Genomic DNA, 27,403 nt, shown 5'->3' on the forward strand with positions numbered 1-27,403 from the left:
TTCTTAATTACTCTGCCATATGAATTTGTTTGGGGACTAGCGGGAGAGAAAGATCTGGGGTCTTTCAGCCCTGCACCCCGTTGCTGACTCTGCATCCTCCCCAGACTACCATACTTCCGATAGGCCTTCAGCAGGAGGGGAGCAGGCAGTAGGATCCTGAGGACGCCTCCTACCCTTGCCTTCAGGGGTGTGAGATCTATCAGCAGGACTTGGGGGAGGTATTTTGCATGAAGAGGACCAAGATCCCCCAGGAGAAGAGTCCCAAGCCTCAGGGAGCAAAGGTGGTAATGTATCATTGATTGTTGCGCTACTACCAAAATTCATAGAAATACGGCACCTTGTCACCACACTAACCCTCTTTTATACACACTGGCTCACTTTGATCTTCACAACAGCTATCTCGAATAGCACCTTTTATCACCTTCATTTTACAAAATGGGGAATCTAAAGCATCTAGAGTTCATGTAACTTGCCCAAGGCCACACGGTTGATACGTGGCAAACTAGGATTTAAACTCAGGTCTACTTCGCTCCCGTAGGGCTCTTGACAATGGTATTATAGAGTGATTTGGCAGAGTAGGGAAAAGCGCCGTCCTTGTTCTGGGGTTAAGACCCAGGTAGGCCCCTGATGTGTTAGTGGACCTTATTCAGAGAACCTTTTGGCAAGTCTACTCTGGGTCCAATATCTAGGACTATAGAAAGGTCATTCCCTTTCTGCCTACAGTTTAAAATTGTGAAAGTGATAGCAATTTACAAAGTTTTATTCATTTATTCAAATGATGCCTATTAAGAACTTAAAGCAAGGGAAGCCCTGGCACTGCTGAGAGGAATGAAGCATGGCTCCCACCCACTGAAATATAACATAAATGTTAGATGAACCAGGGTTTTTTATTTCCAGTGATTATGGACTAGCTTGTTGAAGACCAACCCTCCCACTGAGAACTGTTAGAAGAGCTAAACAAAATTAAATCATATGTGTGTGTATTTTTTTTAAAGTTTTTATTAAGGTATTATTGATATACACTCTTATGAAGGTTTCACATGAAAAAACAATGTGGTCACTACATTTACCCACATCATCAAGTCCCCCCCAACACACCATTTGCAGTCTCTGTCCATCACTGTAGTAAGATGCTGCAGTCACTACTTGTCTTCCCTGTGCTCCCCCTCCCACCATGTGCACTAATCATAATACCCCTCAATCCCCTTCTCCCTCCCACACCCCTCCCCTTTGGTAACCACTAATCCCTTCTTGGAGTCTCTGAGTCTGCTGCTATTTTGTTCCTTCAGTTTTGCTTCATTGTTATACTGTACAAATGAGGGAAATCAATTGGCACTTGTCTTTCCCTGCCTGACTTATTTCATTGAGCATAATATCCTCTAGCTCCATCCATGCTGTTGCAAATGATAGGATTTGTTTCTTTCTTATGGCTGAATAATATTCCATTGTGTATATGTACCACACCTTCTTTAGCCACTCATCTACTGATGGACACTTAGTTTGCTTCCATATCTTGGCTATTGTAAAATGTGCTGCGATAAACATAGGGGTCATATGTCTTTTTGAATCTGAGAAGTTGTATTCTTTGGGTAAATTCCAAGGAGTGGAATTCCCAGGTCAAATGGTATTTCTATTTTTAGCTTTTTGAGGAACCTCCATATTGCTTTCCACAATGGTTGAACTAGCTTACATTCCCACCAGCAGGGTAGGAGGGTTCCCCTTTCTCCGCATCCTCACCAGCATTTGTTGTTCTTAGTCTTTTCAATGCTGGCCATCCTTACTGGTGTGAGGTGATATCTCATTGTGGTTTTAATTTGCATTTCCCTGATGATAAGTGATGTGGAGCATCTTTTCATGTGTCTGTTGGCCATCTGAATTTCTTCTTTAGAGAACTGTCTCTTCATATCCTCTGCCCATTTGTTAATTGGGTTATTTGCTTTCTTGGGTGTTGAGGTGTGTGAGTTCTTTATATATTTTGGATGTTAACCCCTTGTCAGACATGTCATTTACAAATATATTCTCCCATACTGTAGGATGCCTTTTTGTTCTGTTGATGGTGTCCTTTGCCGTACAGAAGCTTTTTAGCTTGATGTAGTCTCATGAGTTCACTTTTGCTTTTGTTTCCCTTGCTTGAGGAGGTGCATTCAGGAAGAAGTTGCTCGTGCTTATATTCAGGAGATGTTTGCCTATGTTTCTTCTAAGAGTCTTATGGTTACAAGACTTACATTCAGGTCTTTGATCCATTTCAAGTTTACTTTTGTGTATGTTGTTAAACAATAATCCAGTTTTATTCTCTTGCATGTAGCTGTCCAGTTTTGCCAACACCAGCTGTTGAAGAGGCTGTCATTTCCCCATTGTATTTCCATGACTCCTTTATCATATATTAAATGACTGTATATGGTTGGGTTTATATCAGGGCTCTCTAGTCTGTTCCATTGGTCTATGGTTCTGTTCTTTTGCCAGTACCAAATTGTCTTGATTACTGTGGCTTTGTAGTAGAGCTTGAAGTTGGAGAGCATAATCCCTCCAACTTTGTTCTTCCCTCTCAGGATTGCTTTGGCTATTCGGGGTCTTTTGTGGGTCCATATGAATTTTAGAACGATTTTCTCTGGTTTGTTGAAGAATGCTATTGGTATTTTGATAGGGATTGCATTGAATCTGTAGATTGCTTTAGGCAGGATGGCCATTAGACAATACTAATTCTTCCTATCCATGAGCACAGGATGTGTTTCCATTTATTGGTATCTTCTTTAATTTCTCTCATGAGTGTCTTGTAGTTTTCAGGGTATACATATTTCACTTCCTTTGTTAGGTTTATTCCTAGTTATTTTATTCTTTTTGATGCAACTGTGAATGGAATTGTTTTCTTTATTTCTCTCTCTGCTAGTTCATTGTTACTGTATAGGAATGGCACAGATTTCTGTGTATTAATTTTGTATCCTACAACTTTGCTGAATTCAGATATTATAGCCAGTAGTTTGGGAGTGAGTTCTTTAGGGTTTTTATGTACAATATCATGTCATCTGCAAACAGGGACAGTTTAACTTCTTCCTTGCCAATCTGGATGCCTTTTATTTCTTTGTGTTGTCTGATTGCCGTGGCTAGGACCTCCAGTACTATGTTGAATAGAAGTGGGGAGAGTGGGCATCCTTATCCTTGTCTTGCTCCCAATCTTAATGGCAAAGCTTTCAACTTCTCGCTGTTACGTATAATGTTGGCTGTGGGTCTGTCATATATGTTTTTTATTATGTTGAGGTACTTGCCCTCTAGACCCATTTTTTTGAGAGTGTTTATCATGAATGGGTGTTAAATTTTATCGAGTGCTTTTGCAGCATCTATGGAGATGATCATGTGGTTTTTGTCCTTTTTGTTGATGTGGTGGATGATGTTGATGGATTTTCGAATGTTGTACCATCCTTGCATCCCTGGAATAAATCCTACTTGATCATGATGGATGATCTTTTTGATGTATTTTTTAATTGGGTTTGCTGATATTTTGTTGAGTATTTTTGCAGTTATGTTCATCAGGGATATTGGTCTGTAATTTTCTTTTTTTGTGGTGTCTTTGCCTGGTTTTGGTATTAAAATGATGCTGGCCTCATAGAATGAGTTTGGAAGTATTCCCTCTTCTTTAACTCTTTGGAAACTTCAAGGAGGATGGGTATTAGGTCTTCACTAAATGTTTGATAAAATGCAATGGTGAAGCCATCTGGTCCAGGAGTTTTGTTCTTAGGTAGGTTTATGATTACCAGTTCAATTTCATTGCTGGTAATTGGTCTATGCAGATTTTCTGTTTCTTCCTAGGTCAGCCTCAGAAGGTTGTGTTTTTCTAGAAAGTTGTCCATTTCTTCTTGGTTATCCAGCTTGTTACCATATAATTTTTCATAGTATTCTCTAATAATTCTTTGTATTTCTGTGGTGTCTGTAGTGATTTTTCCATTCTCATTTCTGATTCTGTTTATGTGTGTAGACTCAATTTTTTTCTTGATAAGTCTAGCTAGGGGTTTATCTATTATGTTTATTTTCTAGACTAACCAGCTCTTGCTTTCATTGATTATTTCTATTGTTTTATTCTTCTTGATTTTATTTATTTCTGCTCTAATCTTTATTATGTCCCTCCTTCCACTGACTTTGGGCCTCATTTGTTCTTCTTTTTCTAGTTTCATTAATTGTGAGTTTAGACTACTTATATGGGATTGTTCTTCTTTCCTTAGGTAGGCCTGTATTGCAATATACTTTCCTCTTAGCACGGCTTTTGCTGCATCCCACAGATATTGTGGTGTTGAATTATTGTTGTCATTTGTCTCCATATATTGCTTGATCTCTGTTTTTATTTGTTCATTGATCCATTGGTTATTTAGGAGGATGTTGTGAAGCCTCCATGTGTTTGTGGGATTTTTCATTTTCTTTTCATAATTTATTTCTTGTTTCATACCTTTGTGGTCTGAGAAACTGGTTGGTACAATTTCAGTCTTTTTGAATTTACTGAGGCTCTTTTTGTGGCCTACTATATGACCTATTATTGAAAATGTTCCATGTGCACTTGAGAAGAATATGTATTCTGCTGCTTTTGGGTGTAGAGTTCTGTAGATGTCTATTAAGTCCATCTGTTGTAATGTGTTGTTCGGTGCCTCTGTCTCCTTACTTATTTTCTGTCTGGTTGATCTGTCCTTCAGAGTGAGTGGGGTGTTGAAGTCTCCTAGAACATGTGTGTGTGTATTTGAAGGCATTAGAGAACTACCAAAGCAACAAGAATATCAGAGCCCAAGATTCCAAGGTAAGGAAATGCAGAGATTAAACCCCATATTCAGCTACCACTTTGCTTTTCAAGACATATGCTGTTTCTCAAGAGATGGCCCAGAAGCTGAGCAGAGCATCCAGAGGTGTTATGAAGCTAGGATACGGAGATCCGAATCCATCAAAAAATACCTAATAAACACCCCAGGAACCCTCAAAGGGCTATACCCTAGGAATAGAGATGAATTAAAAATAGACCAGCCCCAACAAAACTGAAGTCTACTATCTAATCAGTTCAGTCCCTTATAGGACTTAGGCTTAAATGCCTGCCAGAAGCAAAAAGTGAAAAATCTCTTTGAAAGAAAAACAAGATAATATTCATGGTCTTAAATTTTCCTATAATTTTTTCATGCACAATATATAACATTCAATCAAAATTCATCTGACATCTCAGTAGACAAGACCAAATCACTGAAATATACAACAGAAAATATAGGCTATAGAAATAGGCCCACAGAAGATCCAGATATTGGCATTATAAGTCATGGACTTTAAAACATGTCATTCATATATTCAAAAAATTATATGACAAAATGGAGAATTTCAGCTGAGAAGTAGAATCTAGCAAGGAGAATCAAATGGAAATTTTAAGCCTGATACAATTAAGAATTCAATAGATGGATATAATAGTACCATATGTTAACACATCTCAAGATAAAATTAAAGATAAAACTGGAAGACAGGTCAGTAGAAAGTATCCAGACTATAGCACGTATGATAGAGAAGAGAGTCATATGGAACATGGTAAAAATGTCTGAATATGTATAATTGAAGTCCCATAGGGATATAGAAAGAGAAGAAAACAGAGGAGAAGAGGAAGGAGGAACAAGGGCAGAGAGGAATAAATCAAAGAGAAATTGATACCAGAAACAATATTTGATGATGGCCAATAGTTTTCCAAAGCTGATAAAAGACATTAAGCCAAGCCATGTACTTAAGAATCACTTTAAACCCCCATCAGAATAATTACAAAGAAAACTGAACTAGGGCCTACTATGGTATAAATGCTGAGGATAAACCAAATACTAACCAAAGATAAAAGGAAAATCTTGAAGACAGGAGTAATAAATTGACAGGTACTCAACAGAAATAATGAAAGCCAGAAGGCAAGGGAATGATATTTTCTATCTAGCTGAGCCCAGCCCAAACCCTTAGAATTATGAACAAATAAATGTTGTTGTTTTTAAGCTCTAAGTTTTGGGTAGTTTCATGTACATACAATATTGTGACATCACTGTTGCAGGCAAGCTGGATTGTTTTCCATTTCTCACTCTTGAGTAAAGAATGAAAATTAACATTGTGTGAGCATCCATGGTTGTCAAATTTTAAAATGAGTATAAATCACCTGGGCTGGGTTAGGCAGAGGACTGTTAGAATTTTTAATTCCCAGATCCCACCCTGGAGATATGGATTAGCAGCTTTGGAGTAGAGTCAAGGATCTACTTTGAAGAGGATTCTGCTGCTTCTGAGGCAGTGAGTCTGTGGTGGATTGTTTGCAATGGTGGCTGCAAGAATTCCTCTCATTCCTGTACCCCACACCTAACTGCACTGTGACTCTGTCACTCCTCAAATCAAGATACTGAGTTTATTTTTCCTTGTTTTGAATCTGGGCTTGCTCTATGGCTTATTTTGATAATAATAGATATCAAATAATCTATCTAGGAGCAACATAATAAGATAATAGCTTATTATCTAATAATAAGCTAATAGATATCAGTTAAAGTGACATTTTGGGACATCTGAGTCTTGGTTCAAAAGACACTGCATATTCAGCATTCACCATTTTGAAACTCAGCTGTCATGTAAACAAATTGAGCCTATCATACTGGAGACAAGTGGAAAGGCACAGCCCATGACCAGCACCACCCACCACATAGATGAGCGAGGCATGGATCTGTCTGGGTCCAACCAGGGGAGAGAAACCACACAATGCTTTGCACAGGGAAAGTTTAATATGAAGAATTATTAATTATAATGGGGGGGTTGGAGTAACAAGGGACTGACTAGTAAGAAGTAAAGAGAACTCTCAAGAATACAAGAATAGCAGATATAAGAGCAGCTGCTGTCTCCAGGGCTGACATAGAGTGCCTGAATAAGAGTCTCCAGCTCTGAGATCCATATCTCACTGACGAGGACATGGCTGTGGTCCACTGAATGGTACCATGCCAGGCTAGTGGACTTGGTAGAAACCATCCTTTTAAAGTTGCTGGCATTGTGCCCTTTCAGGTGCCAGGAAAACCATTCATAAGGAAGTGTCTCATGAGAGACACTTTGCTACTGGAGAGGGATTCCTGGGAGAGGCTGCTGGCTGCCAGTTGCTGCTGGCCACTGTGCATGCAGGAGCCTGATGCTGCAGGAGTGAGGAGCAGCATCCTTACAGCAGCAAGGCATGGGGGACCCACACACACTGCAGGCAACTGGTGAGCTGGCACACTGAAACCTGGAAGTAAAAACTCTCCCTTACTTTAATGTCTTTCCAGTTCCCTCTATTGACAAATCCTGCAAGCTGGCAAGGGAAAAGAGTATTTAAAGGGCCCAGATATATCTTCCCAGAGCAGGCAAAAAGGATAACCAACACAGGCCACCTCAAACTATCCAGCCCTGGGCAATCTCCATAACTGTAACTGCACGAGTGATCCTAGACGAGACTAGCAGCACTATCTAGCTGAGCCCAGCCCAAACCCTTAGAATTATGAACAAATAAATGTTGTTGTTTTTAAGCTCTAAGTTTTGGGTAGTTTCATGTACATACAATATTGTGACATCACTGTTGCAGGCAAGCTGGATTGTTTTCCATTTCTCACTCTTGAAACTTTCTTCATTTGTGCTGTTCTCTCAGCTCAAAATGACATTTTTGGCACTGTCCACATGATGGATATGTTTTCCTGTAACTACTTAATTATTTGATGTTTTTATTGACCTATAGCACATATGTAGAAAAGTACACAAGTCATAAAGGTACACCTTGAAACCTCTTCACCAAGTGCTTATACTGTGTAACCTATAGACAGATGCCTCCCCTAGGCTACCTTCAGGTTACTAGTCATGCCCCAAGAGTAAGCACCCTTCTGACTTCTTTTTTTTCAAATTAAGGTATCATTGATATACAATGTTATGAGGCTTTCACATGAGCAACACTGTGGTTTCAACATTCACCCATATTATCAAGTCCCCCCAACCCCATTGTAATCGCTGGGACCTACCTATATTATATAGGTAGGTCCTACCTATATTATGTGTGCTAATTATAATGCCCCTTAACCCCCTTCTCCCTCCCTCCCCACCCACCCTCTTCAACTCCCTCTCTTTGGTAACTTCTGGTCCCTTCTTGGAGTTTATGAGTCTGCTGCTGTTTTGCTCCTTCAGTTCTGCTTTGTTGTTATACTCCACAAATGAGGGAAATCATTTGGTACTTGTCTTTCTCCGCCTGGCTTATTTTACTGAATATAACACCCTCCAGCTCCATCCATGTTGTTGCAAATGGTAAGTTTTGTTTTCTTCTCATGGCTGAATAGTATTCCATTGTGTATATGTACCACATCTTCTTTATTCATTCATCTACTGATGGACACTTAGGTTGCTTCCATATCTCCTTTGGACTTCTTGTACCATCATTAGTTTTGCCTGGTTTTGCACTTTACATTAGTGGGTCATACAGTATGTTCTCTTTTGTGTCTGGCTTCTTTTGTCCAACACTATATTTGTAAGATTCATCCATGTTGCATGTGTAGCTGTCATTTATTTTCATCACTGTATAGTTTTCAGTTTGTGAATATACAACAATTTATTTATCCAATCTGTTGATGGATATGCAGGTTATGTTCAGTTTGGAGCTATTATGAAAAGTGCCACTGCACATGCCTCTTGGTGAGCATCTGTATGTATTACTGTTGGCTATTCTTAGGGCTAGAATTACAGGGGTATAGAGCACTCTTATAATATATTAAAACTTTTTAAAAACCAAAATGCAAAATGAAATTCATAAATTAACAAGCATGTGAAAGGGGGAAAAAAACCAAACACCTATGCATGGAGTAAAAAGATATTAGAAGAGAAACATAAAACAAAATGTTGGCATGGTTTATGGGCAATGGAAGTAGGAGTGATTTTTCATTTTGATATTCTGCCCTTCCCAATAATTGTGTAATGACCATGTATTACTTTTATAATCAAAAGAAATACTTAATTCTATTGATCTCCAAAGACTTTACACCAATGCTGCCTCTTTCCAAATAACCTTGCCATAGCCAGATTATCGTAGCCAGATAACTGTTGACAGCCAGCCTTACTTTATTTTTACACTCTCTAGAGCAAAAACTTCATGCAGCAGGAGCACAGTCCCTTACCTAGAGAAGATACTCTTCTAATATCTGATCCTTTCCCTATAGTCAGAAATTTCAGCAGTGGCTCACCTTACCCAAAAGAGCACCCCAACTTGCCAGTAAGTGTGGCAGGAATATGAACCCAGTTGTTAGCTCCATTTTCAACTTGAAAACACCTGATGCTGAAAGAGGTTAAGCAACAAGCCCATTGCCACTCAGCAAATCATTGGTAGAGGCATTCTAAAGAGCTCAGTCAAGAAAGAAGGATCTGGAGCAAAACATATGCTTTACCAAGTATATTTTAAACAGAGAAAACAGGGGCAGGAGTGGGGATTAAGTAAAAAAAGCAAAAATGGAAACATCAGCTTTGCATCACTGGCTGTGTAACTCTGAGCAAGTTAATTTACTTCTCTGTTGGAGAATGATTGAGAGGGGGGAGAGTGGACTAATTTCCAGGATAGCAAATAAGGTTTGACTTTTATTAGATGGCAGTGGCTGCCTAGAATTCTATGCTGAGAATTTTGAGGACAAGCCCAGGTTTAGTGGGGAAGAGTGCTGTGATTGGTTAATAATTTCTGCCATAAGCAGGGGAATTGAAATTGGCATTATGATTACTAGGTACATCTTTATCTTTTCTGGACACATTGCTCTTGGAGATCCTTTCTAACCCTGTGCTCAGAGTTCCCAGGTTTAGATCTGTTCATGTGTCTGGTGGGCATAATCTTCATCCCACATGCCATTGTCTTAATTACAAAGGGGAAGGAATTTTAATTATCTTCCTAAAGTATAGACTTTGTCTCCAGCAATGTGATATGTATTTAAATAATCTGTAAAACTCTCAAAGTTCCTTAGAGATGAAAGTGTCTGAATACAAAGTGTTAATTACATCATTGTAGTCTTTCTTTTGAGATAAATCATATTATAACAATTACCATATTTGACAGTTTTTCCTGTATACCCATTGCCCGACCGTCAGGTTGAAGTTGGTCCTGAGAGGTGGGTATGTGTCTGGATCGGTTGTAATGGGCAGTGGAATTAGTATATAGGTGAATAAGGTGAATGAATGTCTTGGGTCCAGTCTCACAAGCCCAGACCGCTAAAAGTCCCCTGGATTAGCTCACTCATTAGCTCTGTCTAGACCCCTTTGGAGTATATGTGGGTTGGGATTTCTGGAGGGAGGTTGATTTTTCTCTTATCTTTGAAACAAATATCCTACAGCCATTGGAAGAGTGGTAGTAGTGCTGTTTGAACAATTTAAGTGACACAGAAATTATGTTATTGGCTGCTGAGGGGACCCATGTGAGTATCTCATGTGGATCTAGCAGAATAGTTAGGCTGTCAATAACACAGCCTTTGGAATCAGACTGCTGTGGGGTTCAACACAGCCCTGACACTTATGAGTTTGCACCAGCTAGTGAAGCTCTGTTTTCTCATCTGTAGAATGGCTTTAATAATAGTATCTATTTCAAAGTTATTGTGTGAGATAATTCATGAAAAGCACAAGTGTCTGGCACAGACTTAGCTTGCTCTACATCAGAAATATTACTATTATGATCTTAAAATTAATTTTTAGTAGTGACTTCTAATTACATAAAACTAAACCACCAAAATATGAATTCCATTTATGTAAATTTTGTGGACATCAAGACAGGGGCTAGAATGGGGTGACATTTTTGTTGTTGTTTTAATAAGTAACAAAATGCTCCCTTAAAAAAAGTTAGAAAACACAGGTTGGCACAGAGAACAAAATCAGTACTTTAGGGAAAAAACCGCTGTTAATCTTTTGATGTATATCCTAATACAAATAATGTACATGTATTGGAACATTAAATGTTTGGCAAAGGACATTGACAGAAATAGGATCATATTGAACAGTCTGTTTTGTAAGCAGCTGTTTTTCAACAAGAAAAGGAAGGTCTACAGACAAATGTATTTGGTTCTAGTTTGTTCTTTTTTTATTGTAATAAAAGACACCAACATAAAACTCATTTTAAAGTGTATAGTTCAGCCATGTTAAGTATACTCACATTGTGGTAAAACAGATCTCCAGAGCTTTCTCATCTTGCAAATCTGAAACTCTATACCCATTCAACAAGCCCCACCATCTCTTCTTTCCCCAGTCCTGGACAACTACCATTCTACTTTCTGTTTCTATGAATTAGATTACTTTAGAGGCCTCACAGAAGTGGAATCATGCAACATTTGTCCTTTTGTGACAGATTTATTTCACTTGAGGACATATAATGTCTTCAAGGTTCATCCATTTGGTGCATGTGTTAGAATTTCCTTCCTTTTCATGACTGAATATTATTCCATTGAACGTACAGACCACATTTGTTTATCCACTCAGCCATTGATGAACATTTGAATTGTTTCTACCTCTTGGTTATTATAAATAATAAATACCTCTTTGAGACCCTGCTTTCAATTCCCTTGGCCATATACCTAGAAGTGGGATTGCTAGATCATACAGTAGTTACACTTTTAAGTTCTGAGGAAGCTACCTACTGTTTATCACAGTGGTTGCACCATTTTACATCCCACCAACAGTGTATAATGGTTCCAGTTTCTCCATATCCTCATCCTCACCAACACTTGCTATTTTCTTTTTCTTTTCTTTCTTTCCTTTTTACAGTACCCATCCTAAATGGTGTGATGTGAACAAACCATATTGTTTGAACACAGTTCTAGGGTCTTCAAAAGAATAAACCCTTTTGATACTGAGAAGCATGGAATCTTCCTTTTTGCATATAAATGCCTAACAAACTGTTTTGAATCTTACCCAGTTTAATCTCATTAAACATATACTGCTTTGTGGCTTAGTCTCTCGCACTTCCATCTCTTCACATTTCAGAGTGTCTGCTTACCAACGGACAATGGTCAGTTTTGTGATGTTGCAGCAAGTCAAACCTTGGTTCTGGCTTTTTCCTCCTCAAAAAGCAAGCTACCTCTAAATGTCTCTTTCTTTGGTGGCCTCCAGTTTTTTTACACTTCCTCCTTCCCTCCACCACTGTCTTCTCCTCTTGAATGAGGGGTTCTCCATTGCTACAACCTTCTAACCCTGCTCCAACCCTTTCCCCTTAGCCCTCCCCAGTTAGAGGCCCAGAAATTCCCTGATTTCACTCACACTCTGGATCCCAGGAACCCTAAGATCCATCCTTATCTCCAGCAGGCTGTGTGTATGTTTGTGTGTGTGCATGCACACGTGAGGGCTGGAATATAGGTTCCCATATGTGCAATCTCACCACATTGAATACAGGTTCCCACATGTGCAACTCAGCACACTGAATATTCACCCTATTGCAGAGGTACATTCTTTTGCTCAAACCTAACCCCTACGTGCCAGCCAGCATCTAATCTAGATCCTCTGAAGAAACAGCAGGCTGTAACAATGCCCACAGAAACACTGTCTGACAGACTATGCTATCTTCCCAAGGGCTTTTCTTAAGCCTTTTAGATTTTACATTATTTTTGCACTAAATGCTGTCCTTAGACACAGACTCCCAAATGAAATAGAATTCTGCCTTATCATTTTGTCATTTTTTTAAATTGAGTTAAATTTAAAACAATATACTGTATGGGTTTTAACTATACACTTCAATTACATTTACACTTTAACCAGTGTAAACCGCTATGAATTATAAGGTTTGGATATACAATCAGCTATTTAGAGAAATTGCAAGATTCCATAGAACTGTTGGCAAGAGTATGGAGTTTAGAGTCAAGAGACCTGGTTACCTAGCCAAACTGCTGCCTTTAACTAGCTGTTTGACTTTGGGTGAGAGCCTTCTCCTCTCTGGGCCTCAGTTTCTGATCTGTACAATGAAAAGGCTGAGTCTAGGGGCCTCTCCCAGCTGTCGGTCTACTCGACATGACAGGTACTGAACAAAGGTCACATAAGACTTTCTGAACTTGTGCAGTGCTACTATGTCCTGTGGACATTTGCAAAGCAAATGCACCTCACCTGGATCCTTCCAATCAAATTCCTGGAGAAACTGGTGAAATAATCAATATTACAACAAGGAACAAAGATGGCTGAAATCAACCACAACAAGCCCTGCATCCTGGAAAAATGTACCAGTGCTTGTAAATAAACCTTTCTCAAACTTGTTTGCTTCAGTACATTAATGAAAGAAGATTTTGAAGGGATTAGCTTCAGATTCATTTCAAGTACCCTAAACACACTGTTTGCCAAATAAGCTCAGTTTTGCTATTTTGCTGTTTAGATGCTTATGTGCCTTTTTAAAAGAGGATATGCCTTCCTCAATAAAATAAGATGACTCCCTCACATTTACCCTACATTTTGCATTTTTCAAAGCCTTCTTGTCCATTTCTCCCTTGATCTATACCTGGCTTCTGTGGCAGGAAGCAAAAGAGGGATTACTGTTGTTCTTTTTTTCAAGTGAGGCCCAGAAAAATGAAGTGAATATTCTCACAGTCGCTAGCAAGCCAGCGCCTCTGAATTCCAGCCTTGTATCTTCGGGCAGGGCCCCATTGTCTCTTGTGCAAATAAACCAACCAATCCAGAGGGTCCAAGTCTGAGAAGATTTAAAAACAATAAAATGACATGAAGAACATTCATAGGTAGCAGTTAACAGTAATAGGCATTTATTGCCCCACTAGGTATTAACACTTGCAATTCTCCCAACAACCCAACAAGGGTTCCCTCTGTGCTACTGAAGAGGAAATGGAGGCACAGAGATGGTTCATGGCTTGCTCCAGCTCACGGAGCAAGTAGGTTGCCGAGCTGGGATTCTGCCCAGACCACGCAGCTCAGAGCCCAGGCCCTTCACCCGCATGCTGCACTGCCTCATGTTTCACCATGCTGCTGCTGATTACAGAACTTCCTAAACAAAGCCATTCATTGGAGAGATGAGCAGCCCTGAGAGGTGACGAGGCCCTTATTCTGATCACGTCCAGCGGAATCAAGGTGATTGTGATCACTAATGAGCAATGTTTAGAGGGCAGGTAGGCCTAAGGCAGAGGGCTGGCAAAGCATACTGGAAGGTTCCTTCTAACCTGAGATTACAGGATTTGATGAAATTTCTCAAAGATTCCAGTCTCAGCTCAGGACACTGTTAAGTTATCCTGGCCCTTGAGCTTGAACATCCTCTCTTAGCCCATCCTGCTTGCCCACCATCCTGAGCTCGGGGGTCAATGAGCTGGGAGAACAGGTGGCTGTGCATGGTTCATCCTGGAAATTTGACAGCATGGGCCCCAGCCTAGGGTCTGAGGAGAAGGGACAGGAGAACAGCCAATTATAGGGTGCCTGCTGCCTGATTAAATCATTGCACTGTGTGCTGTGCTGGGGAGGTACAACATGCCAGGCTCACTCCTGGGCCCAAGGACCAGATGGCAGTCACAGAACCACAGTCAGAGCTCTAAGGGCTCTCAGCAGCACCTCATCTGAGCACTGCATTTCACATATAGGGATATGGAAGCACAGAGAATGAAAGCAACTTGCCTGAAGCCACACAGCATTCATTCAACAAAATATTAAGTGTTCACTGTGCCAAGCACTGTATTTGGGACTGGAAATAGTAAGGGTGAACAAAACAGCCACAAGCTTCAGTCTCATGGAGTTGATACGTAAGTGGAGAAAATGGGCAAAAAGCAGGTAAACACATAAAATCAGATTGTGATCTTTGCTATGAAGAACATGGATTGCTTCAGCCAAGTTGATCAAGGGAGGTCTGAGAAGGGGCCACTTAAGCTGAGGCTTGAAGGATGAGAAATGTATGGTGTGCATGTGAGTGTGTTGTCATCGCTGATGCTGGGAGGGATGCATTCCAGTAGTGGGAACTCTGTGCCCTAGAGCTCCCAGGCTGGGCTGGGCTCCATGTGTTTGAGGAGCTGGCACGTGACAAGGACAGGAGAGAGGGCATAGAAACGGGAAGTTGGAGGTGGATGGAGCCTGGAGCCCATGGGGTCATGCTGGTGGAGATTAAAGGTCTATAGTTTATTGTGTTATTCTTGTTATACACAAAGTTATTGGAGAATTTTTTGTGGTAGAGTGGCAGACATGCTGTAACATTTCCCGCTTTTCCCAGCTGAGGGGCTCCCTGGAAGCCCTGTCATCCTGGAGGCTTGAAAAAAACACACCATGCAGTGCTACACATACAAAATGAGCTCGGCCTTCCCTGGTCTTTACCTAGTCATGTCTATGCTCTTTACCACATCAGGTAATTAGGCCCCTCACATTACTATGTTCCCTCTTCCTACCACGTCACAAATGCAGAGACCCAAGTGCTGTGGGTCCCCATGAGAACTGGCAAACCTCTCTGATCTAGTGACTGTTGCTCGCAACAGCCTTTCCCCACCTCATTCCTTTGAGCATCACTCATCCTCCTTGCCTTGGAGGTATGAAATGTTAGAAACTGTTATCAAGACTGCTAGGATGGGAAGACATTTCCACAACATACAGACTTCTTTAAAAATGGGAAAACTGAAGTCCAGGGACTTTCATAGGATCCATAGCAGCAGAGCTAGAACTGGAAGGTAGAACCTCTTGCTACATCCTACTATCTGGTAATTCCCCAGAAAGGGAGGCCTCTTGGCAAACCTGAGTCACTGTTTCTCAAAAAGGAGAATACTATGAATACTAGACTCAGGTTTGCTCTGTATCACTACCTCCTTCTTGGAGATTCACAGTGAATAGTAAAGGCCCTGAGACATCCTACAGTAAAATATTCACTTAACATCGCTCAACTCAATGTTTTCCCAACTTATGATGATTTCCCCACATTATGACTTAATGATGGAATATCTTGGTGGACTACCTATTTACACCGCAGAGGAGTAAAAAAGTTCCCTCTCCATAGTCCCTGCTGTTGTTATTATTTTTCTTACTACCTTCAGTGGGTTTTTTTTGTTTCCCCACCCCAACACTGTATTATGAGTGCAGAACTTCTGAGATCAGGCACCACAGTTCATACTTTGGCTCATATGATCACACCCCTTCCTCTAGCTGCCTTACACAGTGCTGAGTTCTCAGAGATGATGACACAGATCAGTCACTCAATCAACAAACATTGAGTGTGCTGACTCTTGGACCTCTTGAATTACCTGGCTTCATCTAAGATGAAAGGCAGCTCATTTCTTTCCTTTCTTCCACCAAGGAAAAGGCCTGGGGAAGTCTTGGTAGGGAAGCACATAAACATCCCTGAAGGTCACCAAATGCTAAAGCAATCTGCCCTACCCCCACTCTCTCTTTTAATCGGGCAAATCCCACTCCCCAACTGTAAATCCTAACTCATGTACAGCCATCTCCAGGAAGGCTGCCCTGACTACTTCTTCTCTGCCCCTCTGGCTTGTGATCCTTTCTGCCTCCCCTTTAGGCTCTTTAACTTGTCTGTACCATGTATTTAGTGACTGGCATGGCATCACCCTGTACAGGGATCTAAATGAGGGTAGTTGACTGGGAGAAACAAATACCACAGGAGAAGTTGGGCCTGAGGCTCACTAGTGTGTGCCGGGTCCACCTAATCATAGCTAAATTCAATTAAAAAATATATTGTCTGTGCCAAACAAAACATGCCTGTGGGCTGAAATTGGCCAGGGGTAACAGCTAGCATATTATCTGGAGGAGGAAGGCATTGCACTTGGAATCTTTAGAAGTCTTGGAGCTGCTATCAAAGAGCAGCATGACTCCAAATAGACATTTCATCTTTCTGAGCCTCAGTTTCCTCATCTGTAGAGTAGGGTCATACTTGCTCTGCTTTCTTCGTGGGATTTGAAAAATGTTTCTCTTGACTTTATGCCAACGACCATTACCCCTTTTATAATAACAGTGGGCATCTATTCAGCACTTACTTTTTGTCAGGCACTGTTCTAAGCACTTTGCATATATTAACTCACTTAATCCTCAGAATAACCCTCACAGGTAGGTACTATTACCATCTCCATTTTACAGATGAGAAAACAGAGGCAGAGAGAGGCAAGGGAACTTCCCCAAGGTTACAGAGCTGATAGAAGGCAGAGCTGGAACTATAAAACTCTTTCACAAATATTGGTTCATTTAATGTTCTCAAAGGCATAATGAATTTTATCAGGCAAGTATTTCCATTTTCACCATTTTATAGATGGAGACACAGACACTCAGAGAATGAAGTAACCTGCCTGACATCACACAGCTAGGAAGTAGGCAAATATGAGCCTGAACCCAACTCAATGACCCCCAAACCTTTTGCCCTCTTTCTGTGCCATAGGGACAGGACAGGCAAGCTGTCTGTGAAGAGAAGACTGAGCTGATGTAGACAGTTTTGTTTCCTGGAACAGAGAATATGTTTTGCCCTTTACTGTTTCCACTCCGGTCCCCAGGTGAGGGCCCTTCTGTTCTGGGAGCTCAGTACCTGTGCCTAGTTAGGGTCATGTGGCCAGGAAAATTGCCTTCTGCCTTCATTTTGACTGCTGATTTCCACCTGTCTCCATAAACTTGAATGTTTCCAAAACCTACAAGGTTTAAATGTGGTTACCTGAGTTTGTCTGACTGTGGGGGTTTTGCATTTTCAATGTGTGCTGTTTCTCCTGTGTTGTGGCATAGGGGTCTGGAATGGGAGAGATGTGACCTGGGTTCTGATCTTGATTCTGCTGCCCAGTATCCTGGAGCAAGTCACAGAACTTCTGTGTGGGCTCAGTTCTTTAGCTGCCAACTAGGGACAATCACATCTGTCTTGTCTCCATGGAAGTCCTTTGGGAAATGCAGTGTGATACAAAAAGAAGGTGGGCTGCCATGAGGTGTGACATACCACAGGAGCTCAATAGATGCTGCTTCACAGATACATGGAGGGGATTTGCAATATGTGGAGACTGCACTCATAATACAGTGTTGGGCTGGGGAAACAAAAAAACCCCACTGAATGTGCACTGTGATCTCAACTATGGAAAATAGAGAAGACTAGAAGAAGACCAGAAGAAAATATACCAACATATTGCCAATGATTGCCTCTGGGTTGTGGGCTTATATGTGGGTTTTGCTTTGCTAGATTTAAAAGTATTTTAGTTGCTAAAATTAGTACATTTTATTTTTATATTATATTGTTTCATTTAAAAGTATATAATCATATATTTATTGTATTCATTATATACTAAGTATATGTAATATACATTATATATTATTTGTATACATAAAATTTAGCACTTGACCCTTGAGAATATTGCTCTAGTACCAAAACATTGATGTGATCAGGAGTGATCCTGCATTCATTCATTCATTCATTCCTTTGTCTAGAAAATACACTGAGGGCCTGCTGTGTAAAAGGTACCATTGGTGATTATTATAAGAGATACTAAGAAGAACAGGGTACAATCCCTGCCTTCAAGAAACAGTCTAGATGGAGGATAAGGCATACTCATAAATAACCATAACGGAGGGTAGAAAGTAAAGAATACTATATGCTTTAGAGAAATTGTGATAGGAATTAAGAGTGAGAAAAATCTATTCTAGCTGGGAGATTAAAAACAAATTATAAAGAAGTTGGCATTTTGTGCTGAGCGTTGAAGGACAGGTTGAATTCTGGACAAGAGGAAATGGAAAGGCATTATTGGCAATAATAAAAGTAATAAAAGTAATGAAAGGTAATGTTTACTTAGCACACACTATGTGCCAGGCATTGGGCTACTAATTACACACATTATTTCACTTAAGCCTCACTGAAGTTCTGTGAGATAAGTAGTAGTATCATCTTCAATTCACATATGGGGAAATTAAGGCTTAGGGAGAGGTTAAATATTTGCCCAAAGTCACAAGTTAGTAGATCTGGGATTCATACTCAAGGCCTCACTATGAACAGCTACACTGCAATAAGAGAAATAGCATGAATTGGGGCAGGAAAACATGGGGTCCACAGGGGATTAGACAGGGAGCTTCCTTAAGGCCAGGAACATGTGTGTCTTGCTCACCTCTCCACGTCCAGGGCCTGGGTAGTAGCTGGTACATGGTAGATAGTTAATAAGTATTTGTTGAATGAACGAAACAGTGAGTGGTCTCCGGCTGCTGGAGTGTGGGATGAATGACTGGAAGGCTTCAGGCCATGCAGGGATGTGAATGCAGAGATTTTAAGCAGATGTAGGGCCTGTCAAAGTCTATCAACGAGTCAGAGAACTGGCTCAGGCAGTATGATAGGCTGCATCACAAGGAGAACAACTAGTGGGGAAACCCATCATGAGACCACTTGAGAAATTTAGGCATGCTGGGAAGGGTAACAGGGCTGGGGTAAGAGGCTGCATAGGGAGAATGCAGGAGAAGAAACTGGGAAGATACCTGTCTCTAACTGAGTGGTGAATGTGTTAAACGTGAAATCTCTTATTAGATCTTCTTCATTGCAAACCTATTCTCCTCCTTTACCAACTTTCTGGTGCAGTTTGGGCTGCCTTGAGCTTACTTTCTCATCTGTGAAATGGGAATAATCATACCTATAGAAAAGGGTTACCCCTGGGGGTTTAATCAGGTATTGTGGAAAACTCAGGACCCTTCCCAAGCCTTTCCCGGCCCCTTGCCCCAACTCTGCCCAAATCCCCTCAAGGTAACTATTTCTGTTTGCATCTACTTCACAAGAGATCTAGGCTAGCCTTCTCCCATGAACTGAAGTCAATTTCTTGGCATGTGCCAGAAGATCCAAGAATTTTCAAGGTTTGGAAAAACACTCCCCAGCTGGCACTGTTTGTTTTGGTCAAGGCCCCTCCCTTGATAACCACGCCCACTCCTCCACACTCTGCCCAGGAACTCCACACCCACATATCAGAAGACACGTGTTACAGCCCAAGTTCTTTCAGAAACACAAGGTCCTTTGGAAAATCAAACTCAAAAGAGGAATAAAACTGCAGTTCCAAGTGTGTTGCATTTTCCTTCCTAATAAGCACAGATAACTCAAGGAAACATCCTCCTCTTGTATCTATGCCCCCTCCTCTTCACATGTATAAACCAGATGGGCAAGTGTTATACTTCCCATTTTGAGGCTGGAAAAATGGAAGCCCAGGGAAGCTCAGCTGCCCAGTCATTCAACAAAGCCACAGATGGCACCCAGGTTATAAACCAGGTCTCCTGACTCACTAGTCCTTCTGGCCTCCTCTCTCTTTCTTTAGAAAGTTGTCAGCACCAGAAACAAACAAGCACATAATTAATTACAGAAAGTCATTCGGACCCACTTTATAATTTCTGTTTTTTAAATTTGATTTTCTCAATCTGTGTTTCTATGTGTTTTAACCATGTGATGTGTTGAAGTTGGTACAAGTTTGTCTAATCCTTCTTACTTTCTACTAAAAGTGTACCCTTTTTTTGGCTTGAGGTCACATATTCCTTAATTATTTGGTTCCCCCAATTAGAGTTCATCTTTTAGAGAGACATGATTCAACTTCTTTAGTAACTTCCCCAGGCCTATGTATTTGATGGGTTCTCCATAAATACTTGCAGATTTGGCAATGGAGGGAAGAGAGGCAGGCATTACAGTGTGGTGTGCTTAAGAACAAGGCCTGGGGGGTTAGGCTGCCCTGAAAAGGCCCACTGTGATATTTAGCGGCTGCCTGCACCCTAGGCACCCACCTTACTTTCTTGTCTGAACTTTAATTGCTTTTAATTGTCAATTGAAGATAACAGCTACAGGGTCTAGCTTAATGCCTGGACATAGTAGGGATTCAATAGAAATTTGTGCTAAGTATTAATACCTATTTCATTGGGTTATTGTGAGGATTAAATAAGGTAATGAATGCAAAGTATTTCTCATAGAACCTAGCATATAGCAGCTTCTCAATAAAAGTTGCTCCTCTTAACTACCTCTGGTCATTGTTAGCATTCAGAACTGAACTCGTACATATAGAATGCCACAGTGGATCAGGAATTTTTAAAAAACAGGAATTCAAATCCCAATTCCATCATTTTACATAGAAAAAGCTACCAAATTTAGGGTCAGGAGATGCAGGTGTGAGACCTGGCTCCACCATGAGCTAGTTGTGTGGCCTTGGTTAAGTAACTGCACTTCTCTGAACCTCACTGTACTCATCTGCAAAACAAGATGATTGAGTTAAAATTCATCTTTCCTTCTCTGACAGCCTCAGTCCAGGATGTGATTTCACACAGGTGTCTTACCTTTTCTGGTTCCAGTTTGCTTCTCTGTAAAATGGTATACTGGTGTTTCTGAGCTGCTCTCTTGAACAGGGCAAGCCCCAGGTGTGCAGATTCCACTGCCATTCAGCAGGGCCTGGGGGTGCTTGCTCAGCTCAGAATGACTGTTGGCTAGTGTGAACCGGTTTCTTATCCAGTGTCAGAGTCCTGGTGCCCTCACAAGTTGTATGGGGGCACCTTTCCCCTCTACCTCCAATAGCAAGAATATAGGGAAGAATGACCAACAATGACCATTATGTCCCCTATTAACAAACTTCAGACAGGATCTAATGTGAATAACTTCTTCAGGAAATATTTATCAATAAATACAATAAAAAATAGTGCATTCCATCAGCAAGGTGCAATAGTTTACTTTCTGATTAAAGGCACATGTAATGCAATTACAAAGAATCCTACTTAAATTTATTGGGATCCCTTTAATTATTACCTTCCTTGGTACCTCTTTTGAAGCACTGGCCTCAGTCTCTGTAATTTACACAGCATTTTTACTAACATTGTCTCACTTGACTCCTCACAAAAGCTGAAAGGGTAGAAGCAAGTCCTGCATAATTTACCCTCATTTTTCCACCAGGAGAGGGGGGTCCAGGAGAAGTGTAGAGAGCTGGCCAAGGTGCAAGTTATGGAAGAGTTGGGACTAGACATCAGGTAGCCTGGCTGTTCCCAACAGCACTGCTCCCCAGTAGTCGGTCGTGGTTACGACTGTCCAACCAGTCTTGCCCACTGGGGCACTTCCTGGAGGCTTCTCAAAAGCCTTCTCCTCTACTCAGCAGGTCGTGTGTTCTAATCCTTGGAGATTTTCAACATTCCAGTCTGTTCTGTCGTGAGCAGGTGGGATCACAGCCAGTCAGTGGCCAGGAATTCTCTAAGCGAAGTGTGGGACCACCTGGTGGATGAGCGCCCAAGGGGGCTTGTTAGACATGCAGTTTTCTGGGTCCAATCCTGGACATGCTTGATTTCAAATGCTTTGCAATCGACATCCAAGGTTTTGTCTCATCATCCGAACTGAAGTAGCTGGTCTAACCTAACCTAGTCGTGTGGTAATTACTGTCTTCATAGGTACTAGACAAGCACTTGTTTTATCACGTGGTTTGTCTCTTTCTCCACCATACGATGTGAATTCCATGAGGATAGGGACCTTCTCGGCCTGATATATTGCTAAACCCTGTTTCCTGGAACCTTGCAGGCCCCCACAGTACTGGGTCAGTAAATATTTATTGAATTGAATGTGCACTGTTGAAACCAGTCATACACCACTCCTTCGTTTTACAATAGGGAAACTGAAGCCCACTGAGGGACTGCTGCAGAGTTGGTAAGGGGCTGGGCCCAGCGAGGATAGAATATCAGATATCCGGACTCCTAACAGGGCATTAGTTCAACTCCGCCCAAAGCAGTCCTTTAGAAAAAACGGTATCTACTTTAAAGAAAAGACATTTCCTGCTCATAAATACTCTGTATTGGGGCCTTGGCCTTGTTGGGGGGTGTCTACTGGTAATTCAGTTTCCACTTCCTAGGCGCCAGCCGCCCCTAAGAATTAAGGGCCCACCTTCCGGGACGGGCATCGAACCCTTCTCGGGGCAGTGTCCTGGCCAGGGAGGAGCTGAGCACCACCCGGGGAGGTGAGGGCGGCTCGTCCAAGGTCACCCGGGCGGAGCCTGGAGAGGCCAGGCCCGCGGGGAGCCGGCGGCGTCCATGCGTCCTCGGGGCACCCCTCTCCGCCATCCTGTAAATCGGGAGTGATATTAATGGTTCCTTCCCCCGATTCGGGCGCACCCAATCTAATAAGAACGAGCAGGGCCGGCAGGCCGCATGGCCTGTTCCCATGTGCTCCACCTGCGGGCGCTCTCACGTGCTGGCCCTTTAAGACACCTCCCCCTCCTCACCCCCCTCATCTCTCCTGCCCTCCCTCCCGAATTGCATCAGGCACGTGCTCGCCCCCGTCCAGTCTGAGAACCCCTCACCCCGCAGCCCGGGAGGTACTCCGAGGAATCGGAGGTGAGGGGCGGGGCGAGGGGCGGGCCCTCGAGGCGGTGCGCGCGCGCTCCCGTGGGTTTCGCCTGCCCGTCGCCAAAGGCCGGCCCCGGCGGGCGCGCCCCCGCTGCTCCGTCCCCTCCCCTCGCCCGCCGCGTCGGGAGGCGCGCGCCCGCCCGCCCGCCGCCTGCCGCGGATCGCGTGGTCGGCTCGGCTCGCCGCGCCTCTCCCCCCGTCCGTCCATATTGCTGCAGCCCCCGAGCCGGGAAGCCCGGGCCGCCCCGGGGGCGGGGGGGAGGGAGGGACGGGACGAGAAGCCTGCCAGGCTCGGGGTGGGGGCGCCCTGCGAGGATAGGGCGGGGGGGGACGCGCGCCGAGGAGGCCTGGACCGCAGAGTGGGGGGCCTTCCTCCCCCCCCCCCGCCCCGCCAGCGGGCCTCGGACCTACGCCGGCTGCATCCGACCCGGAGTGGGGGCCGCGCTTAGCGTGAACCCCGACCCTTCTCCGCAGGGACTGGGGCCCAGCGCCCGGGAGGAAAGCGTCGCGGGTGCTCTGAGAGCCAAGTTCGAGGCGGGGGAGGCAGCCTCGGGCGCGCCCGGCTTCTCCGGGGGGGCGGGCGCGCAGATGGCCACTCAGGTGGAGCCGCTGCTGCCGGGGGGCGCCCCGCTCTTGCAGGCCGAAGAGCACGGGGGGCTGGTAAGGAAGAAGTCGCCGCCGCCACCCGAAGGCAAGGGCGAGCCTGGGGCGAAAGACGTCGGAGGGGGGGAGCCGGACGGCGGCGCCCGGAGACCTCGGCCGACCTGCGCCAAACCACACAAGGAAGGCTCCGGGCAGCAGGAACGCGAGAGCCCGCGGCCGCCGCAGCCACCCGGCGCGGAGGGCCTGGCGGTCAGCGACGGGGAGGAGGGCGGCGGCGGCGAGCCGGGCGCTGGCGGAGGAGTGATCGGAGCCGCGGGCGTCGGGCGCCGAGACTTCGTGGAGGCCCCTCCGCCCAAGGTGAACCCGTGGACTAAGAACGCGCTGCCGCCGGTCCTGGCCACCGTGAACGGGCAGTCTCCTCCAGGTGTGTATCCCTGTTTGCTATCCTGGGTCCGGGGCCCCTTCCGGGGACATGGGCGTCCCCTCCCCCAGCGGCCTTCAGGGCCCGGGGGTCCGCCACTGGTCGTGGTGACTGGCGATTTTTTAAAAATTGCCTTCTGGCTGTTTTAGGGTTGCTGTGCCCTCACCACCGGCACACTCGGGAACCTGCCCTTGCCGTAGGGCCGGGCCTCGGGGAGGCCACTGCCACCTCCTGGGCCTCAGCGGTTAGGGGGCAACGGCGTGGTCCGGGCCTAGCTCTCCCGGAGAGGGTGGGCGCTCGTTTCGGTGGAGAAGGCCCTTTACCCGTACCGCGTGTTGCTGTTTAGAGACGGTTTCTAGGCTAAACCTTTCTCGGGTAGCTCCCTCGCCCCACCCGGCCCCAGGCTCCCGGTTCTCGTAGCGTTGCGATCGTCCCCATGTTGTGAATGTTTAATGAGCATATGTCATGGGTAGCAAAGCGCCGGGAGAGGAGTTCGTAACGACCACACGGAATCGAGATTTAAAAGTTAACAAGTTTTGTTCCCTAGTAGGTGATACTAGGCGGTGGAATCACCATTGGCGACGGGTTGAAGGGTCGGTTTACGGGGAGGATAGGGAGTAGAGGAAACCCAACGTGTCATTGAATTCGGTAATTTCCCTCCCCGATCCCGGGGACCTTCCGCCTTGAGAGGGAGCCCGACGGCGAGTGTGCGGGGGAGCCAGTTTTGGGGTTGGCGGAAAATGTGAGGCGAGCGAGGGGGCATGCGGCGACGCGAGGGGCGTGTGGCGGCGGCGGGGGAGGGAGTGGCCAGCTGGGCGGGCGGGTGACAGTTCTGGGCGCCATGCGGCGTGGACCCGCGTGCTGCTCGGCCTCTGCGTTTGGCGCCCGCGGCCGCGCTCGGGGTGGAAGGTGGGTGCGGGCCGGCGCCGCGGCGCGGCTGGGAGTGTGCGTGTGCGCGTCCCCCCCTTCCCGGCATTCCTTCGCAGCCGGGAAAACGTGGTGCCTCCCCGCGCGGGGAGCTGCATGTGACCGCCGACCCGCGCTCCCCGCGTCCGTCCTCCCTCACGTCGGATTTTTGGACTTTTTGGACCTTTTGGCCTTGGTTCCTTGAGGAAGGTGGGCGAGCAGGGAATCCCAGCAGAGCCGTGTTAGCGTGGGGAAAAAGGCGGTGCAGAATATGGAGGTGCGTCTCGGCCTTCCTTGCCTAGAATAGGTCGTCGGTTTGGGTGGGGGGCACGCCACCCTCCCTCCTCCCTTTGCCGGCGTATAGGGGGTACGGTAGGGTGGATTCTTTGGGGTCCTTTATGAAGTGGACTGGAATCAAAACTCGCTTGTAGATAGAATGATGGCCTGTAGTCGTAGCTATAGTGCTTTTTCAAAACTCCCCTCTCCTTCTGCAGTAGCTGATTGAGACTGACTGGTTTAAACCATCAAAATGGAGAAAGTTGAAAGAGGAGCTTAGTGCCTTCACATTCGAGGGAGTAGAATCACTTCTAGGGAAACCAGAACAGCCAATTTCGGAAAATGGCATGTTGCAATTTTTATTTCTTTTAAGGTTGCTTCATTTGGAGGAGGTGACATTTGGGGTTTACTAATAGTACCTCAAACCATATTCTCTTCCTTCTGCCCTCGCCCCTTTACCCTTCCCCCCTTTCCCTTCCAGAACCCTCTTATGCAAAGGGCAGTGCTGAAACCTCCATTTTCTTGTATATCCCTCCTGACCCACCCACAGAGGGAGGGAAAGCAATTTTTAAGACTCTTTGGTCCTTCCCCACTCTTTAAACTCAAAGAGGTGTAATCATCCCCAAGAGAGAGCACTCCTCAGAAGTTTAAATGGGGCTACTCACCCTTGCTGCTGCTGCTTAGCTTCTGTTGAACCTGACTTGTGAGTTTTAAATCAGCCATGACATCAGGTGGTATTGGGTGCCTGAGCTGGCACTTTGTGCCAAGTTCAGGGGCCCCTGATAGGGTGCGTCACTGGGGTTATTGATCGTGGGAAGAACAGCTTGGCTGGCATCTTGCCTTTCCCTTGAGTGGAGAAGACAACTTGCTTTAAGTGCCCAAAGCAAAATTCTGAGTCTGGTAGATTTGCTCTGTTCTTGTTTTTCTAGAATCTTAAGACAAGAAAGTGTCATGTCTACTTGTTGATTTTGAACTCTTGGACTAACTCTTTGACCGACTAACTCTGAATTAATTCAGTAGCTTCTCTGTTTGAGCCAGTTATTAGGTCTTGGATCGTATCTGAGGGAGAATTTTGTGATTGAATCATCTGTCTGGTAAGGTTAGAGATGGTGGCCCGTTCTTGGAGTCCATCCACATGGGTTGCTAAGGCCCTTTTCCAGCCCTGATTTTATTTGCAGCTTGGACAAGTTTAAATATGACACCAACGGAGTGGCAGTGTGGTCTTGGGAATTTTTGTGTTCTGTGATGCGTATGTTTTTGGGAGTCTACAGAAATGAGTGCCTCATAAGCAAGGAGCTTTCCAACACTCTTTGCAGATGCCTATTTTTAGCCCTCCTTTTGGCCCAGATGCTAATGTTTTAGTTCTTTAAGGGACACATGCAGTTACTAGTAATAAAAGATTTTGTTGGATATCCCCCCTTTCTTGTGGGGTTTTGTATTCTGGTTTAAGCTTCCACATCTTTTGTAGTTTTAAGTCAAGATTTGCATTTTGGCTTTCTGTATTTCCTTCTAGAATATTTTGAAAATCAAATTTTTTACTTATCCTAGCTATGATTCCTTAACTATGAGAGAGGCTGGACATGTTAGTTAAAAGGAGAAATGCTATATAGCAATAGTTCTAGGATCCAAATGCCAGCTCTGCTCCACTTTCTAGCTGTGCCTCCTTGGGCAAGTTACTTTAACCATTCTGTACTTCAGCTCCTGCGTTTGTATAATAGGGATTAAATTATGATTATCTGCCTCATAGGGCTGTTGTGATGAAATTTATACAGCATCTAGCCCTGTGCTTGACATGTGAAAGAGACTGTAGGACTTAGTATGATTTGGGGGGGGGGGTCTCTACTTTCTCTATCTGTAAAATGAGGGGGTTGGAGAATGCAGTACTTTCCTTCTCTGGGATTATATCAACATTCCATGAAATGTATGGTATCCATCTTCTTTAAAATGGACTTTTGC

General features: G+C 44.0%; 1 protein-coding gene across 1 annotated transcript in view; it reads left to right on the forward strand.

Annotated features, from left to right (window-relative positions):
- Nucleotides 1-23,412: 23,412 nt before the first annotated feature.
- The window catches only part of LARP1 (La ribonucleoprotein 1, translational regulator), a 58,468-nt gene continuing 54,477 nt past the window's right edge, over nucleotides 23,413-27,403 (forward strand). Inside the window, exon 1 of the mRNA XM_037025134.2 lies at nucleotides 23,413-24,268. Within this exon, the coding sequence (XP_036881029.1) occupies nucleotides 23,830-24,268 (439 nt within the window). The 5' untranslated portion in view covers nucleotides 23,413-23,829. The remainder of the gene's footprint in view (nucleotides 24,269-27,403) is intronic.

This window comes from Manis javanica, chromosome 1, assembly GCF_040802235.1.
Source record: "Manis javanica isolate MJ-LG chromosome 1, MJ_LKY, whole genome shotgun sequence".
NCBI classification, from domain to species: domain Eukaryota; kingdom Metazoa; phylum Chordata; class Mammalia; order Pholidota; family Manidae; genus Manis; species Manis javanica.